The sequence below is a fragment of the Neomonachus schauinslandi genome, chromosome 2 (genome assembly GCF_002201575.2).
Source record: "Neomonachus schauinslandi chromosome 2, ASM220157v2, whole genome shotgun sequence".
NCBI classification, from domain to species: domain Eukaryota; kingdom Metazoa; phylum Chordata; class Mammalia; order Carnivora; family Phocidae; genus Neomonachus; species Neomonachus schauinslandi.
The window spans coordinates 133205830-133221524 of record NC_058404.1 but is presented as its reverse complement, the minus strand read 5'-3'; the positions used below and the strand labels follow the sequence as shown (position 1 = coordinate 133221524).

Here is a 15695-nt window from a genome sequence, read left to right as displayed (position 1 = left end):
GAAAAAAACTTTTTTCAGTTGTAGAAAGTTTATCTTTTCTTATATACATGTCCACAGCAGCCAGTTTAACTCGGTTTAAAATATAATTGGCAGCAGCTTCTACTGGAAGTTGTGTGTTGACCGGGGAACGGAAAATCCATCCTTGAGTTTAATCTTTGATATACTCCTGTAATGGAATGAGTTTCATTAAATGGATAGAGGAGGAGCCCTACAATTTTTTTTTTGTTTGTACAGTAACTGATATATGTTGATGGGTCTTTATGTACTCATGTAAAGAATAAATGTTTCTTAATGTTTTCTTCTTTAGAAAAATAAATCCCCTCTTGCCAGTTTCCTTATTATCCCATTGTTCCTCACTGTTCTTATCAATACATAGACATTGTTTTTCCTTTCATTTTCCAAATGTAAGCCTTTTCCTGTTGCTTTTTACTGTTGGTTAGCAAGTCTAAATGTTGAGCATTTATTCTGGCTGAAGCAGTACTTGGTACATTGGCCCAGTTTCAAGCAGTTCTTCTTATCATATGTGGTGCAATTGGTTCTCTGGAATGTGTGTGCGTTAGAAGTTCAGTCATTGGGAGGGACTCTTCCTTTCGGAATGGTAAATCTGTACAGTTTCTAAGCTGTTCTATAGAGTGTAATTCATTCACTTTGACATATGTTGGGAATTAGCTGGTGCTCAAGATGTTAAGTGAAAAAAATATCCACTTAGTATGTTTGATCTCTTATGACTCTTCTAAAAAAAAAAAAAAAAAAAAGAACAAAAAATAAACTTGCTCCTGAATAATTACTTGAGAGAAGGGTGGCTATTTTTTTTTTTTTTTTTTTAAATCCCCTTAAGAGCATTTCAGGAGTCTCACGAGACACAAGATGAATTTAGGAATATTTGTTTTTCTCTTCCTTTCTGTGTGGTACTTGACAATTTGATGTATAAATCTGTTATTTGTAGGATGCTGTCCATAACGGCCTAGTTTAAAAAAAATAACATACTATCTTTTTGTATGGTTTTGAAAATACTTCGGTTAGCTTCAAATTGTATGATTTTTGTTGTTGTTGTTGTTTTTAAAAGAAACCACTACTTGAGGTTCTGCATCTGTATGCAGATTTCCATCCATTCAGCCAATACTCATTTAGCCTAATGGGTTAGTGCTGGGTACACAATGTGGCATAAGAGAGAAAAGGTGACTGACCTTCAGTAGCTTACATTCTTGAAAGAGATGAGTGTGGAGAGCCAGACATAATTAAACAGATAAATGAATATACAAGATAATCTTAGATAGTGACCAAGAGACGAAGGGCTACAGAACTCGTGCTGGTGGGACCAAGCGCACTTTTATTTATTTATTTATTTTTTAAATAATTTTTTTTTTAAAGATTTTATTTATTTATTTGAGAGAGAGAATGAGAGAGAGAGCACATGAGAGGGGGGAGGGCCAGAGGGAGAAGCAGACTCCCTGCCGAGCAGGGAGCCCGATGCGGGACTCGATCCCGGGACTCCAGGATCATGACCTGAGCTGAAGGCAGTCGCTCAACCAACTGAGCCACCCAGGCGCCCCCAAGCGCACTTTTAGATGTGGGACCTCACTGACGAGCTCCTTTAACCTGAGGTGGTGGTAACAACACTGGCCTCAGTTCTCTGGACAGAGTGTCCAGGTGGGGATTGGCAATGCACAGCCCCACTCATTCCAGGCACGGAAAGGCCCGTGTGGCTAGTAGTTGAGAAGGGCTGGGGGAGGTAGCAATTAAGAGGCGGTGTCTAGGGATGGAGCCTTCTAGGTCAGCCTTCTGGGTTTTAATCTTGAATGCTAAGGGAAGCCTGTGGTGATCTTTTAGCAGTGGAAGGAGCCACATAATCTCATTTGCATTTTAAAACTCTCTAGATCCTGTATTTTTTGTTCTGTTTTCCCCACGATGCATTTGTAACAGCATGGAGAGATTTTTCATTGTGGGATTTTTGTTGTTGAAGTTTTAGTCCTAGAGACAGCTTATTAATATCATTCTGAATCTTATTTGATTTAAAATTAAATGTGTAGTTGCTATAAATGTTACTCAAACATTTTTTTTTTGGTGTAGTATACTTGGACTTTCATGATAGAGTATGGCAAACTGAAAAATGAAAACTGTAATATTAACTGATAAACATATGGTGTTAGCTGAGGCAGCTTTCGTGGCTGACCTAGGAAAGAGAGCTGTCAGCCTCCTTCTAGGCTGAGTCATTTGATGGGTACAACAATCTGGTAAAAATCAGTTTTAGGTATCAGACAATGAATCATATTTTGTCATCAAATAATGAATAAGACTGGCAGACTTCAGTAGAATTCTGGATTGTTTGAAATTGAGTATTGCATTAAGTCAAAGATGTGTATTAAGCATCACTTTTTGCTAAGCACCGTGCTCTAAGGAATAGTCCTTGCCGTTAAGGAGCTCGGTCTAATAAAGAAAACCTGTAGGCACGTGTATGGACTGTCTCATTTTTGTAAATCTAAACATGGACAGATTTGCAAGAACAGATGTATCCCAGAGGAAGGAATTATTAACAGCAGGGATGGGAGGTGAGAGTGGAGGTTGGGGCGGGGGGGACTGTGATGGAGGGGCAGGGATATTTTGGAAGGCTCTGAAAGTCAGGGGAGAGGAGTTCATGAGAGAACTGGCAGAGACCAGGGCTGTGCTTTTCCCCCCATGCCTCGCAATTCCTTGTGTTCATAGTGTCTAGAAGAGAAAGAGGGGGCAGAAATGGGTCTTATCCATTTTGGGGTGAGAAATAAGCAGAAAGAGGTCTTACCCCCTGAAGGTTAGAGGTAAGTTGAAGCCAGATAGTGAAGGGTGTTGCTTGGCTTAACCACCAATCACTTTTTTTTTTTTTTAAGGTTTTATTTATTTATTTGACAGAGAGATACACAGTGAGAGAGGGAACACAAGCAGGGGGAATCTGAGAGGGAGAAGCAGGCTTCCCGCCAAGCAGGGAGCCTGATGCGGGGCTCGATCCCAATACCCTGGGATCATGACCTGAGCCGAAGGCAGATGCTTAACGACTGAGCCATCCAGGTACCCCACTACCAATCACCTTTAATCCTGTAGGCAGCATTGGGCTCAGAAAAGTTGCAAATAGGTGAATAATAAGATCAGATTCATGATTTTTAGAAAGTTCAATGAAGTATCTGTGTGGAGTTGAGTGGCCCAGGGCAAGGAGCCTGTTGGGGCTGTGCTTTGAATCGCAAGTAAGGAAGTCCACACACTTTATTTGAATTTTGGATGCTTAATAGATTTAATACCCAAAACATTTTTTTGTTGAGTGTGAATTAAATGAGACAAGCATTTAAAGAAAAGCCCAGAACTTTGAGCTTTCTAGTCTACATTCTTTATTCGTCTGCGACCACCGCATTCTTTTATTTTGTGGCTGTAATGATGCAGACTTTCACCAGCCTCATTATTTTATATGTATGTGATGTGGCCCTTCATGGTCAGTTGAGTGTGTAAGAAGAATGGCATGGTAATGAGGCCAGTGCTCTGGTTGATCCTAGTACAGACGAGACCTGCAGGGGAAGAGCCAGCAGCTTCTGCCCATGTTTCTGATTGATGCCAAATGTGCAGTTGCCAATAAAGCAGGCGGTCTGAGGGAGCTCAAAACACTAGGGACCTTTATAACTAAATTGGGGGGGGGGGAGACAGAAATAGTCAGGTGGCAAATTTATCTCCGGTGAGCCTGTGACCACTGTGGGAGAGAGGGTGATTTCTGTATGTGCTTTCAGTTAACTGTAAGAACGGTCAGCATTTTAGGGATCCCCTCTGAGAGACTGCCGTTTTCTGGAATTTCTCAATAACATTAATGTGTTCTTATTTCAAATAGCATTAAAAACGAATTTTACTAACCCCTAGCCCGTAGATTGTCAAATCTTCAAGGTCTGGAGCGATTTCTTCTCATTGTTGTGGTTTGTGTAATTGTGCCATTTGCATGATGACCTTCCTCAGTACCAGTTCTGAATTTTTTTTAATGTTTAAAATGCATTTAAAGACAAACCATAAGAGACTCCTAATCTCAGGAAACAAACAGAGGGTTGCAGGAGTGGAGGGGGTGGGAGGGATGGCATGGCTGGGTGATGGACATTGGGGAGGGTATATGCTATGGTGAGCGCTGTGAATTGTGTAAGACTGATGAATCACAGACCTGTACCCCTGAAACAAATAATACATTATATGTTAATTGAAAGAAAGAAAGAAAATAAATAAAATGCATTTAAAAAAATAAAACTTGTTTAGAAGGTAAGGGATTATGTCCTAGACATAGGAATGCAGTAGCTCATCTGTCTCCTTTACCCTCATCCTCCTCTTGTTAGAGCTGTGTATCCCCACCTGTACGGCTTCCCTCACTGCCCTTTTAAGACCATTGAAGAAGACAAGTTCTTGTGATTTTCCATCTATAGGGTAAAAATGCCTCTTGAAATATGTTTATGATCTATTAAGACAACCAAAATGGGCTGTAGTGAGACTACTCTTCTAAAAAAAGAGCTGCTGGTGTTTAGACTTTGGGACATAGTCTCTAATGCACTGCTTTATGCAGATGGGTCTATAAATATTAGTAATGATCAAAGACTGAGTCCAGGGTCCAAAATCAGTGTTCATAGGTTCCAGTGAGAGTTACTGACAAAATCTTCAACACCCCAGTATTTCTTTAGCCCTGATCTTGATGTTGTTATATGAGGCAATTTCTTTTGTTCTTAATCAAAATTTTTAACTACACAAATAATAAATGGATACTTTCTTGTGGAAAAAAATGTTAAAATATTCCTTAAACCACCACACTACCACTCACTTCCACCCTAATCTGGTGCTCCTTCTTGGTAGATTTTTGTAAAGTGAAACCTTTCAGACCTTTGCTACATATTAACATGCATGCAGAAAAATAACTGGCAGATTCATTTTGAAAGGTAAATTAACATGTCTCTCATTAGGATGTAAGTGCCTTACTTTTTACTCAAGTTTGCCCAGGTAGAGGCTTTCTCAGTTTAAAACTGATAGTATGCCTTTAAGTTACGTAAAAAATGTTAAAGGTTGATTTAATTTTGCAAAATGGAATTCTATACAACTCTTTCAGTATTCTAATGAGGCTGAGTCTTCTGTGGCAAGCAGAAGTGAGTAGCAGAGAGCTGTTACTTTGAGATGATCCTCTGGGAGCTCCTCCAGGAAAACAACAGTGACATAATGCTATTTTGTCACTTCACTTGGCTTTTTCTCTTTTTTATTAAATCAGATTTGGTTTTTGAAATTAAGGATTAAGTCTTTGTTTTTTCTTTGCATTTATTGTGTATTTTAGGTGATAGGGGAAGTAATAGAAGGTGAAATCTTTGGAAGATTTAGCTGAGTGATTTTTATTACAAGAAAGCCTGTTGCAGAATCTTTCATATGCACAAAGCGAAAGAAGGAAAAGATTTTCCATTCTTTGAAGCAACATTTCTTCTAACATGGAGCCACTTTGATTTATTATGTTTAAACTGTATTGATGAATGATAGTTTTTATGACAAAGCGAATTTTGTGTTTTGAAGTATATTGATATTTTTCTGTAATGTGTGAAAAATGTTCCCTAGATGTTAGGTTGTTGGACTAGAGAAACCTGGGAAAAAAGGGCCAGAAGATGGACTGTGAAAGTCAAGAGGGGTGGTTTTCAAAATAAAGTCACTTGCACAAGAGTAAGAACCCAAACCTGCTATCCTTCTGCCTCTCACTTTGTGACATGTTTTATCACCAATCTCTAAACCAGGGTTGCCCAACTTTTGTGAAGAGACTTGCAAGTTTTTCGTTTTGTTTTCTCTTTCATACATTCAAATCAGAATGGCATAGTGCTGCTCCTAAAACAGTAAAAAGACTCCTTCTTTTCCAAAATTAACGTACCTTGTTAATTTGAGGATTTTTTCCTTTCCTTCCTGCCAAATGTCTCTTCCATGCCTCGGGAGTTGAATACACTGGAGAAATTACACTCTATCCCCCAAGGGAGAGTAAACTTTTAAACATGAGTTCTAGAGAGAGTTGGTCACATCTATCAGGCAGGTCTGTGTGAAGTGGCCAGTCAAGGGTGATAAATGGGTAGTCAGCTGTGCACAGCCTGCCCCGTGGGCCCAGGGTTGCCATGGAAGCGCCCAATGGCATCCAGCGATCCTGCATGACTAACCTAGATTAGCAGCAGGGTCTGTGGGCTCCAGCCTGGAAGAAGGTGCTCCCAGCCAGATGATGGCCTAGGTTGCATGCTGCCCCACAGCTCACGCTCACCGTGGGCCTTCCTGTTACTGTCTTTTCCTCCTTCCACATACGTTCCTCTCCTTTTTGAGTGCAAGGGAAGGTGACAAAGAGGATCGCTCTCATTAATCCACACAGAGCTGTGATTTCTTCATTTTATCACAGTGTTTTACCACACCCACCCATAACCCCAAGGAGGAGCATTTGAAAAGTCAGAGTCAATGTGCCCTGACAGGCCCCAGCATGGGCTTGACTAAATGACTGCATTCAGGGGCTCAATGGGCAGTTTCGAATTCCTCAGGAGTTTCACCACCTCTCCGAAAGCGAGAGCATCCTTGCGTGTTTTAGACTCGCCAGCTTCGCTTGGGCTCCTGTGTGGATTAGAAGGGCGGAATTCCGTCTGTGGCACAGTCCCCCTTCGCAATGCCTTGTGCACTTGTGTTCTGCAGGGCACACCAGGCTCTGGAAACTGAAGCCTGGGGTTTCCCTTTTGGTCTTTCATGTTCGCTTAAAAAAAAAGTGGAGGGAGGTGGTTTGTTGCACTTTGCAGAGATCTTTTTGAAGCATCAGCACTGCATCTCTGCAGATGGTGGATGGTAGTACATGACCCCAAAGCAACAATGTGGCGACTGACAGTATTTCCCTCTTTTATTTAGGCAGACCAATGGTGGAATTCCTGGCCATCTGCTGGGTGGTCAGACTCTGCATCCTCCCCCCACCCCGGGGCCTTGTTTATAAATGCCACCCTCAGTTGCTTCAGATCATCCTGTGACTTGGTGGTCTTTTTCTCCCCAGGTGGGGCTCCTGGGCTGACCAGACAACTGGCATCGAGGCCCAAGGAACATGGCTTTAGGTCAGTGGCCAGAAGTTACTGGGAGGGGAGCCCAATATCGGGCATGGAATGGCAGCTTTGGTGCAAGTTTATTTACAGCCTGTCCTTGAAAGAAATTAATGTGAAGAGCCCCTTAACATGTTGGAGATGACATGTGAAGAGCCCCTTAACATGCCAGAGGTTATTATGGGCCAGGGACCTTAAATCTGTAAGTTAAAAGGGGGCTCCAAAAAAAAAAAAAAGGCTCTAAAATAAGAATTTTAGTACAGCTTTTATAACTGGAGGAGTAACTTCGTGCTGCCGGCCATCCCTTTCTCCAAGGGCTCTCTGTCAGATCCGTAGGCAAAGACAGACCCGTGTGAATACATTTAACCAAACACATTTTGTGGCTCTGAGATTGCTCAGCTGGCAGGGGTAAAACCTCCCTTATCGATGTGTACCTCTTTGAGAACAAGGAATTATGAGTGATTGTGAGTGAGCACACGTACAGCATGCCTTCTTTGTTGTTGCCCTAGTTAACACAGCCTTGCTGTGCAGAACTTGCTAGCAGAACTGTGATTAAGAATACATGCTTTTTGCCAAGCAGACCTGCATTCAGATTTTAAGGTCTATCATTTAACACCAAGTTAATCTCCGAGCTTTACCTTTTTTTTTTTTCCCCACCTAGAAAATGGGGTTCATAATCTCCCTCTCACAGAGTTGTTGTGAAAATTAAATAAGACACTGGTGTGATGTGCCTAAATCGGTGCTGACCAAATAACAGACATTAAGTGGTGGCAGTCCTTGGCAACCTGCTGTTGCTGTCATCATTGCTCCTGTTTTTGGTAAGCTTTATCAAAGTGATCCATAGAGCCCAAGAAGAGTGTGCTCTCTTGTACTCCTCAGAACCACCTAGAAACTTGTTACACATGCAGATCTCAGGCCCCGCATCAGATCTACTGACTCAGAAACTCGGTGGGGGGGGGGGGGGGGAGGAGTCTCTGCGCTCCACGTTCTAACAGGTCCTCCAGGTGATTCTAGTGCTAACTGGTTCGGGAACCTCTCATCTAATACAAAATGCTCTGGAGAGCAGGGAAGGAGCACTTGTTGCTCACTCTGTTCTGTGTGGAACAATGAGAAAGTCTGACCGTGAAAGGCTGACGTTGGGATGAGGTTATCCTGAGAGGGAGAATGTTTTTCTCCACACCAGAGGAAAAATGCCACCTTTAATTAAATGAAGTGATAGCCAACTTGTAATTATTCAATGGTAATTAACAGTCTGTGAATCATGTAGGACGTGTACTGCTACCTAAAATCCCCTCATGTAAAATTCTTCCGTCTACCCGTTCTTTGCTTGCACCTTGAATTAAAAATGATGTGTAAGACTGAACAGTGATTTACTTACTCATGCTACTAATTGTGTTGATATTTTTAAAATTTATGTTTCCCCCGATGTCAAAATGGAAACAAGAAAAAGAAAATATTTGTGAAAAAATTTGCCTGCGAACCTTAACAAACTATTCTTTAAATCATTGCAAACTTAGAGGAAGTAAAAACCAAATAAACCAGAAAGCTCCCCAGTATGACTGGTAAAACCTGGTCAGTGGCAAGGAGAAGGTAGACAATCCAGAAGAATGAGGGCTCATAGCCTATCCTGTGTAGTCCTGGGAATTATGGACTGGTCACTTCCTGTCTCTTCTGCCTTCCCCTGCCCTGCCCAGGAGCCTTGGGGAGTGAGACCCAAGGGACAGTGTGGGGGGAGAGTGAGTTTCTCTCACTAGGTCCAAACCTCCTAAAACTCATCCTACCACTCGTGAGGTCTTTCCTCATCTCACAATTTTGGGGTTTCTCAGTTGAAGGGTAGTGGTTAATTAAAAAAAAAAACACACATTCAAAGCTTGTTTCAAAATTGGTACAGTATTACATATGTCTGCCAATAAAATGTTGGTGTGCGTTTTAACTTTTTTTAAACTAATGAAGTAAAACCTTTAATTAAGCAGAGTCCTTAATTTAATACGATTTCTTCCCTGTGGGAGGTACCTTGATTTTTGAATCACATAGCAATAAGCCAGTGTTAGGAATGTTGTTCAATTGGGTTCTTATTATTTCCATAGCAATTTTTATTATTTGAGAACTAAAACCTAGAAGTGTGTGGTAAAACTTACCGAACTGATACTGAGATAAGACTGTGCTGATCAATTTAGAAATACTTCAGTACTTTTAAGCCAGGGTAGCTTTTCTTAAAGGTATGTGTGGAGTTGATAGGAAAATTACGTGAGGACCCCAAGCAGCCCGATGATGGTTGAGGTGCTACTTGTTCACACCCTCACTTTTCAATCTGGAACTGAGAATTTTGCCATTTGGGGTTACCTTTTTGGAGACAAAGGTAGCAATTCGGAAGTGGGCAGGGACTCTCGCATTGTAACCAGCAGAATCAGAAAGGGAGAGAATAGTGAAGCAAATGCCCTTGGGAAGCTGCTGCTCCTCCTGTGTGTACCCCGTGTGGGCTCCCTGTACCACGTAGCTTTGGAAAAGGGAAGCTTGGCTATTCAGGTTGCTCACAGGACAGTAGCGTGCCCCACCCCCTCTGCAAACAAAGTGGCTGTAAAAGAAGTTTGAAGGAAAAAAGCTATTTCCTGATCAAACCTCTTTTTGGCTCCCATGGAGCTAATGTTACGTGATTTTTTTTTTTTTGAGCCAATGAGGAATTACCAAAATTATAAAATAACTGAAAGGAATTCCTGAGTGGTCAAGTCCACTGTGCTTCTTTCAACCAGAAATAAATCTAACTGTCCAAAACTTGTGAGATTCAGACTGTGTTAAAGAAGACTCCGTAGACAGTTTCCGGTTTAGTTTTTTTTTTCTCAACTTCTTTCAGTATGTTGACTAACAAAAATTGTTCACTCTGTAGTTCTCTTATAAAGTAGGCCATCGAGATATCCATCGTTTAGGGAAAGTTTTTGTTCCGGTGGACTAAGCAGGGAATTCTTTTCCATATCCAGGTGAATTTAGCCAGGTAGCTTAAGGCTATGGAAATAGCAGAAAACCACTTTTTAGATGGCTATTTTTTTAAATTGTTTTTGCATATGTCTTCCAGAGTTAATTTTTTTTAATTACAAGTAAGTTTTTAAAAATATACTGTAAGCATAGCGGCTGTTTTTTAATTAAAAAAAATATTTAATGACTGGTTTTTATGCAAAGTACCATGCGTTAGCATCAGGAGAGAGATAAATGAGAGGTTCTACTTTGATGGAGTTCATATCCTAGGGGAAAGGGGAGGAGGAAAGAGAAGCAATCAGTATGTTCTCTCAGCACAGGCTGGGTGGATTTAAGGAAGCCTTTAGAGTGGGTGTCATTGGAACCACTCGAGATTTGCTGGTAGCTGAAAATTGGGGCTGAGGGTGTGAGGTTGAGAGAGAGAAGCGGAGGAAATTTGTGTGATTAGAATGAAAGCATCAAAGTCCAGGGTACCAATGAGGAGCAGGGAATAGTCTCGTATCCCTGGAATATAGAGATGTTTTGCAGGAGAATCCTATTTCATGCGTAAGCTGGTCCTGGAAGAATTGGTTATCATTCAGCGTTCTGGGGTGGGGATTAGAATGTAAAAGTTTGGGGAATGGATATGACCGACAGGTAGAATGCATGTGGCAGGCCTGCAGGGAAACAGTGGGGTAATATCTAGAGTAGATCTGTACCAGATTCTTGGGGGGGGATTTTAATGCCCAAGCAAGGATGTAGAGTTTATTCTGCAGCAGCAAAGAGCCATCAAATGCCTCTTATTTTAAAATGTGGATAGTGGCATGAGAACCACAGCTTTATAGATTGGATTTCTTTCCATGAGAAGGCTAGTTTAGAGGGACAAGATGTTGGGGAGGCAAGGAGACCAGTAAGTAGGCTCTTGTCAGAGGAAATAAGAGAAGTCATGAGAGCAGAGAGGCCAGGAAAAAGGGGTGTCTGAGATCAGGGCTAGAGTTTCTAAAGGTACATATGGTTTTGGCAAGACAATTTAATGTTTTCCTACTTATTTATTCACATAATATTGGGGGGGGAAATAGCTACTTAGTAGCTACCCTAGAAGCAAATGTATGAGGGCAAAAGTCAGTTTATAGTTCTTACCTTCATTATTCTTATATATCACATGTGGGGGTCAGGAGGGTGTGGCCTGTGTTGCCTACCTGAGGCAGGCCCACTTTTGGTTTACATGCTAGCTAAAACTGCTTTCTTGTTGGTTTCCTTCTCTGCCATTTGTTATTGAAGGCATTTTCAACCCCTTTTGGTGCCAGGGCTTGATGATTTAGGATGTATTTTTATGTGGTTTAAGTAGGGCAATCAGATTATCAGACTTCTTGGTAGGTAAAGCTGACATCTAAAATTGGATTTTCCCACCCATGACATTTGAAATGAGAAATAAAAATTATCTTTTCAGGTTTAACATGCCAAGACACTCCCAGTAGAATAAGCTGAGAATAAAGTAAATGCTGTTTTGGGTGCTTGGTAATCTTTTAATTATGAAATAAACCTTTTGATTTTAATCTTCCAAAATGTATAATACTGATCCAGGAAAACAGCCTTTTTAAAGTTCACATCCTGCTGACTCCTTCAGATGAAAAGCTCCTACCTCTACCCCATATTTTGCAAGCTGGAAGCAAAAATATCATTAATCTTGTCTCTGTTCCACGACTGCCTATAAAAGACTGTTCAGTTTGGAGTCAGTCCTGAGCCATGAAGGCAGTACTCCAGAGTGAATGCTTAGGTTTCTGGAGCCAGGACCCAAGGCCCGGAGGGTCACAGCCTTAATCCAGGAGTGGGTTGAGGGATTTAGGCCTTCTTTAAAACCTCTCCCTTGTCATCACTTCTTGTTGACCTCTTCTGGCCTCCCTCACACATGTACATATGCATAGCAAAACTTGGACACTGATACATTTTTATTATTTTTGTTCTTTTGTGGCATCTGAAACAGCTTGTACAATGAAGACAGAAACCTGCTTCGAATTAGAGAGAAGGAAAGACGCAACCAGGAAGCTCACCAAGACAAAGAGGCATTTTCTGAAAAGATCCCCCTTTTTGGAGAGCCCTACAAGGTATTTATTTATTGGATACTAGAAAGCCTGGTTTATCACCGTATTTAACTCTGTGATGAAAGTGAGTTTGAACAAGGGCCACACATGTGAAAATAAGACAACTTATCTTAGATTGTCTTTGAAAATAAACTATGAAAATTCTCTGAACCTTGTTATTCAAATTGCCAAAGTTTGTGGTCTTTTGTAATGTTAATTTCCTGTCTTTAGTAATATTTGTCCAGGACAGGCTTCTCAACAGGGAAATTGAGTTGAAACTGCATGTTCAATGTTATGTTACACATTAAATTGAAGTGTTTTTTTCCCCTTTAAATGGCACTATGTAACATCATTTATTAAATGATGATTTTCCTTAGACTTTTTTTCGCAGTATCTAACTCTGCTATCTTTTTCCAGACAGAAAAAGGTGATGAGCTATCTAGTCGAATACAGAACATGTTGGGAAACTATGAAGAAGTGAAGGAGTTCCTTAGTAGCAAGTCCCACCCTCATCACTTGGATGCTTCTGAAAACAGGTTGGGAAGGCCAAGATATCCTTTATTTCCTGAGAAGGGGAGCAGCATTCCATCCCACTCCTTCCACACTAGTGCCCACCACCAGCCTGTTAACACTCCTGCCTCTGGACCACTTCCTGTTGGTAACATTAGCCACAATCCAAAGATGGCACAGCCAAGAATGGAACCAATGTCCAATCCTCGTGTCAAAAGCTATGGGCCACCAGACAGCCAGCACCCGACCCAAGATCGCCTCGGTCAGGAGGGGTGCAGCTCCAGTCATCACAGAAAGGGTGACCGCAGGGCTGATGGAGACCGCTGTGCTTTGGTGACAGACTCCGCTCCAGAGAGGGAGCTCTCTCCCTTACTCTCCTTGCCTTCCCCAGTGGCCCCCCTGTCACCTGTACGTTCCAACCAGCAGACTCTTCCCAGGACACAAGGAAGCAGCAAGGTTCACAACAGTAACAGTAACAATAAAGGCTATTGCCTAGCCACATCTCCCAAAGACCTCGTGGTAAAGGTCCACGATAAAGAGACTCCTCAAGACAATTTAGTGGCAGTTGCCAGCCTTGGGGTGGCCCCTCCCCAGCCACCTTCTCAGACTTTTCCCCCACCTTCCCTCCCCTCAAAAACTGTTGCAATGCAGCAGAAGCCCACAGCTTATGTCCGGCCCATGGATGGTCAAGATCAGGCTCCTAGTGAGTCTCCTGAACTGAAGCCCCTGCCGGAAGACTACCGGCAACAGACCTTTGAAAAAACAGATTTAAAAGTGCCTGCCAAAGCCAAGCTCACCAAGCTGAAGATGCCGTCTCAGTCAGCTGAGGTGAGTGGAATTTCATATCTGGGGCAATTCCAGTGTGAAGGAAAATTCGAGATGGAAGTTTCTGGAGAACTGGGGATCTGGGTGTCAATGGCTTTTGGGTTGTGAGATTCCTTTTTGGCTTTAGGATCTTGTTGCCCCACAGAGAACTCAGGTCTGAGAGGAATTACTGATGACAGATATTGAAATGTGATTTTCAGGAAGGTTTTTGTTTTTTTTTTTCAGTTTTTACTGAGCCATAATTTATATGCTGTAAAATACAGAGGTCATGAGTACACAGTTTGCTGTGTTTTGAAAAATGTATACACCTGTATAACGCACAACCCAGTTACGGTATTTATCATGAGAAAGTTTCAGGACGGTTTTGAGCTGTCACTGTTTTTGTTTTTGTTTTTGTTTTTACTTGTTTGAGGGAACACTGACTTTAACATTGTAGAGCAAAAAGGGAGAGGGGTAATACTTCCTCAGCCCCAGTTAGTTTTTCTGAGATCCAAACCATAAAAAAGTAAAATTAAGAGGTTAAAATGTTGAAGGCAAAGTATTTCTAAAGATTTGTTTCCTGTAAATTACAAGAAAGTATGAAACTAAAGTTCTGTTCTAATATATTTTTGTTTACCACCTAAGAAAGAAGACTGGGGGTGTCGGTGACATCCCATTTGAGAGTGAGTCACAAATACTGTACAGAATGTTATTCAGCAATGGCTTTTTCAAGTAACCAAAATACTTTATCTTTTTAAACAAACAAACAAAAATTCCTTTTTCTGCGCCTTTGGTAAATGGCAGCATTGTGTTTGAATGAAGAGAATCAGAGCACACATCTTATCACTGAAATTCTAAATTAATAAGTTACTCCAAAATTCAGATTAGTGAAAATGTTTGAAGTGAATTTGTCTGAAAACTTACCTGTTAAGGTAATGTCCTTGGTTTAGTCACATCTATTGTATAAACCATCTAATTTGCATATCCATTGCTCAAAGGCTTCTGTGTGTACCCAGATAGCAGTCTTAGGTGGTGCTAGAAGGTAAAATTCCTTAAGGCTTAAAAACAAAACCAAAACAGACTCTAGGATGATTAGCTGGAAAGATAACCCTTACCTTGAAGGAGGAAAATCTGTTCCTCTGGGGTGTCAGCTTTTGGTTTAGAAGAGGTGATAGCTCTGTCCACAGTCAGCTGCTGAGCTAGAGTGAGTTTGGATGTCTTCAGAATGGGACTTGTGTGGAGGCTGAGGAAAAATGGGAAAGGGGGAGGACAGCAAGTGGTAGAAGTGACCAAGATGGCAGAACTCTACCTTTAACCTCTTAAGTCATGAAGATTCACCGTAATGAGATATTTACCAAACATTTTGTGCTGTGTTGGAAGGAGGGGTAGGCCGCAAATTAGGGCAGAGTGGAATGAAGGGAGATTTCCCCCTCATAATGGCCAGTCAGCCTGCCTTATAATTCGTACAGTGAAGAATTTAGTGGGATTTTCTTTGCTTTGTTTATCAAATAAGGTGTGTTCTGTTTTCCCAGGTTAAAAAAAAGCAGATAAGGGGGGAATTTAAACCTATTTTCTTAAAAAAGAAAAACAAAAAACCCCCAAGCAACTAAAAATTGCTTTAAAACAAATTTAAGACAAATCAGCAAACATCTGCATTGTTTACCAAATGCTCAACCATATGCTTAAGTGCAGGGTGGGATGCCAAGCAAGTACTGGTCCCTGCCACAGGCGAGGCGACAGTCTGGTGTGTAGATCAGCCTCCACACAGGAAACAATTAGAGAACAATGGAGTCCAGAGTATCCTACTACTTGGTGCTTAGAGAAAGTTTCAAATGGCAGTCTTAAAGCTGGGAACCTAGTTACTATGTTCAACCAATTGGATTTCCAGTAGACCTTCCAGGGGAGAGAGTCCTGGTTAACTTTTTGCTTCCTTGGTGAAAGAGTTAAGCCAAGTTGAGATTTCTCTAAGGCCTCAAAGCTCCTCATATTTAGTATGTATTTCAAACTTAGGACCATGCCAGATGGCCCTTGAATATTTTCTGAGTGGATATTTGAAACGAGCAAAATCCTCCATGGGTTTGGTGATTGGAGAATGGGGTTTTCCTGGCACAGGGTCACCTGCCGTCTCCAGCAGTTTGAGTAGATGTAAACTTTTTGTCTTTGGCCCGTGTTTGCCGTGAGCGTTCCTTTTAATATGCTGGCTCTGTCTAGTTTCTGTTGGGGCTTCTCATGGTAGTGGCAGCTGGGGCTCCAACTGCCTTGGAGCCCCGGGCAGATGCAGGGTGCC

General features: G+C 41.5%; 1 protein-coding gene across 1 annotated transcript in view; it reads left to right on the top strand.

Moving 5' to 3' along the window:
* The first annotated feature begins 9335 nt into the window (after window positions 1-9335).
* AFF1 (AF4/FMR2 family member 1) overlaps window positions 9336-15695 on the top strand; it is a 94897-nt gene continuing 88537 nt past the window's right edge. The window contains exons 1-3 of the mRNA XM_021702294.2: window positions 9336-9526; window positions 11998-12118; window positions 12512-13432. Coding sequence (XP_021557969.1) covers window positions 9336-9526; window positions 11998-12118; window positions 12512-13432 — 1233 coding nt within the window. The remainder of the gene's footprint in view (window positions 9527-11997; window positions 12119-12511; window positions 13433-15695) is intronic.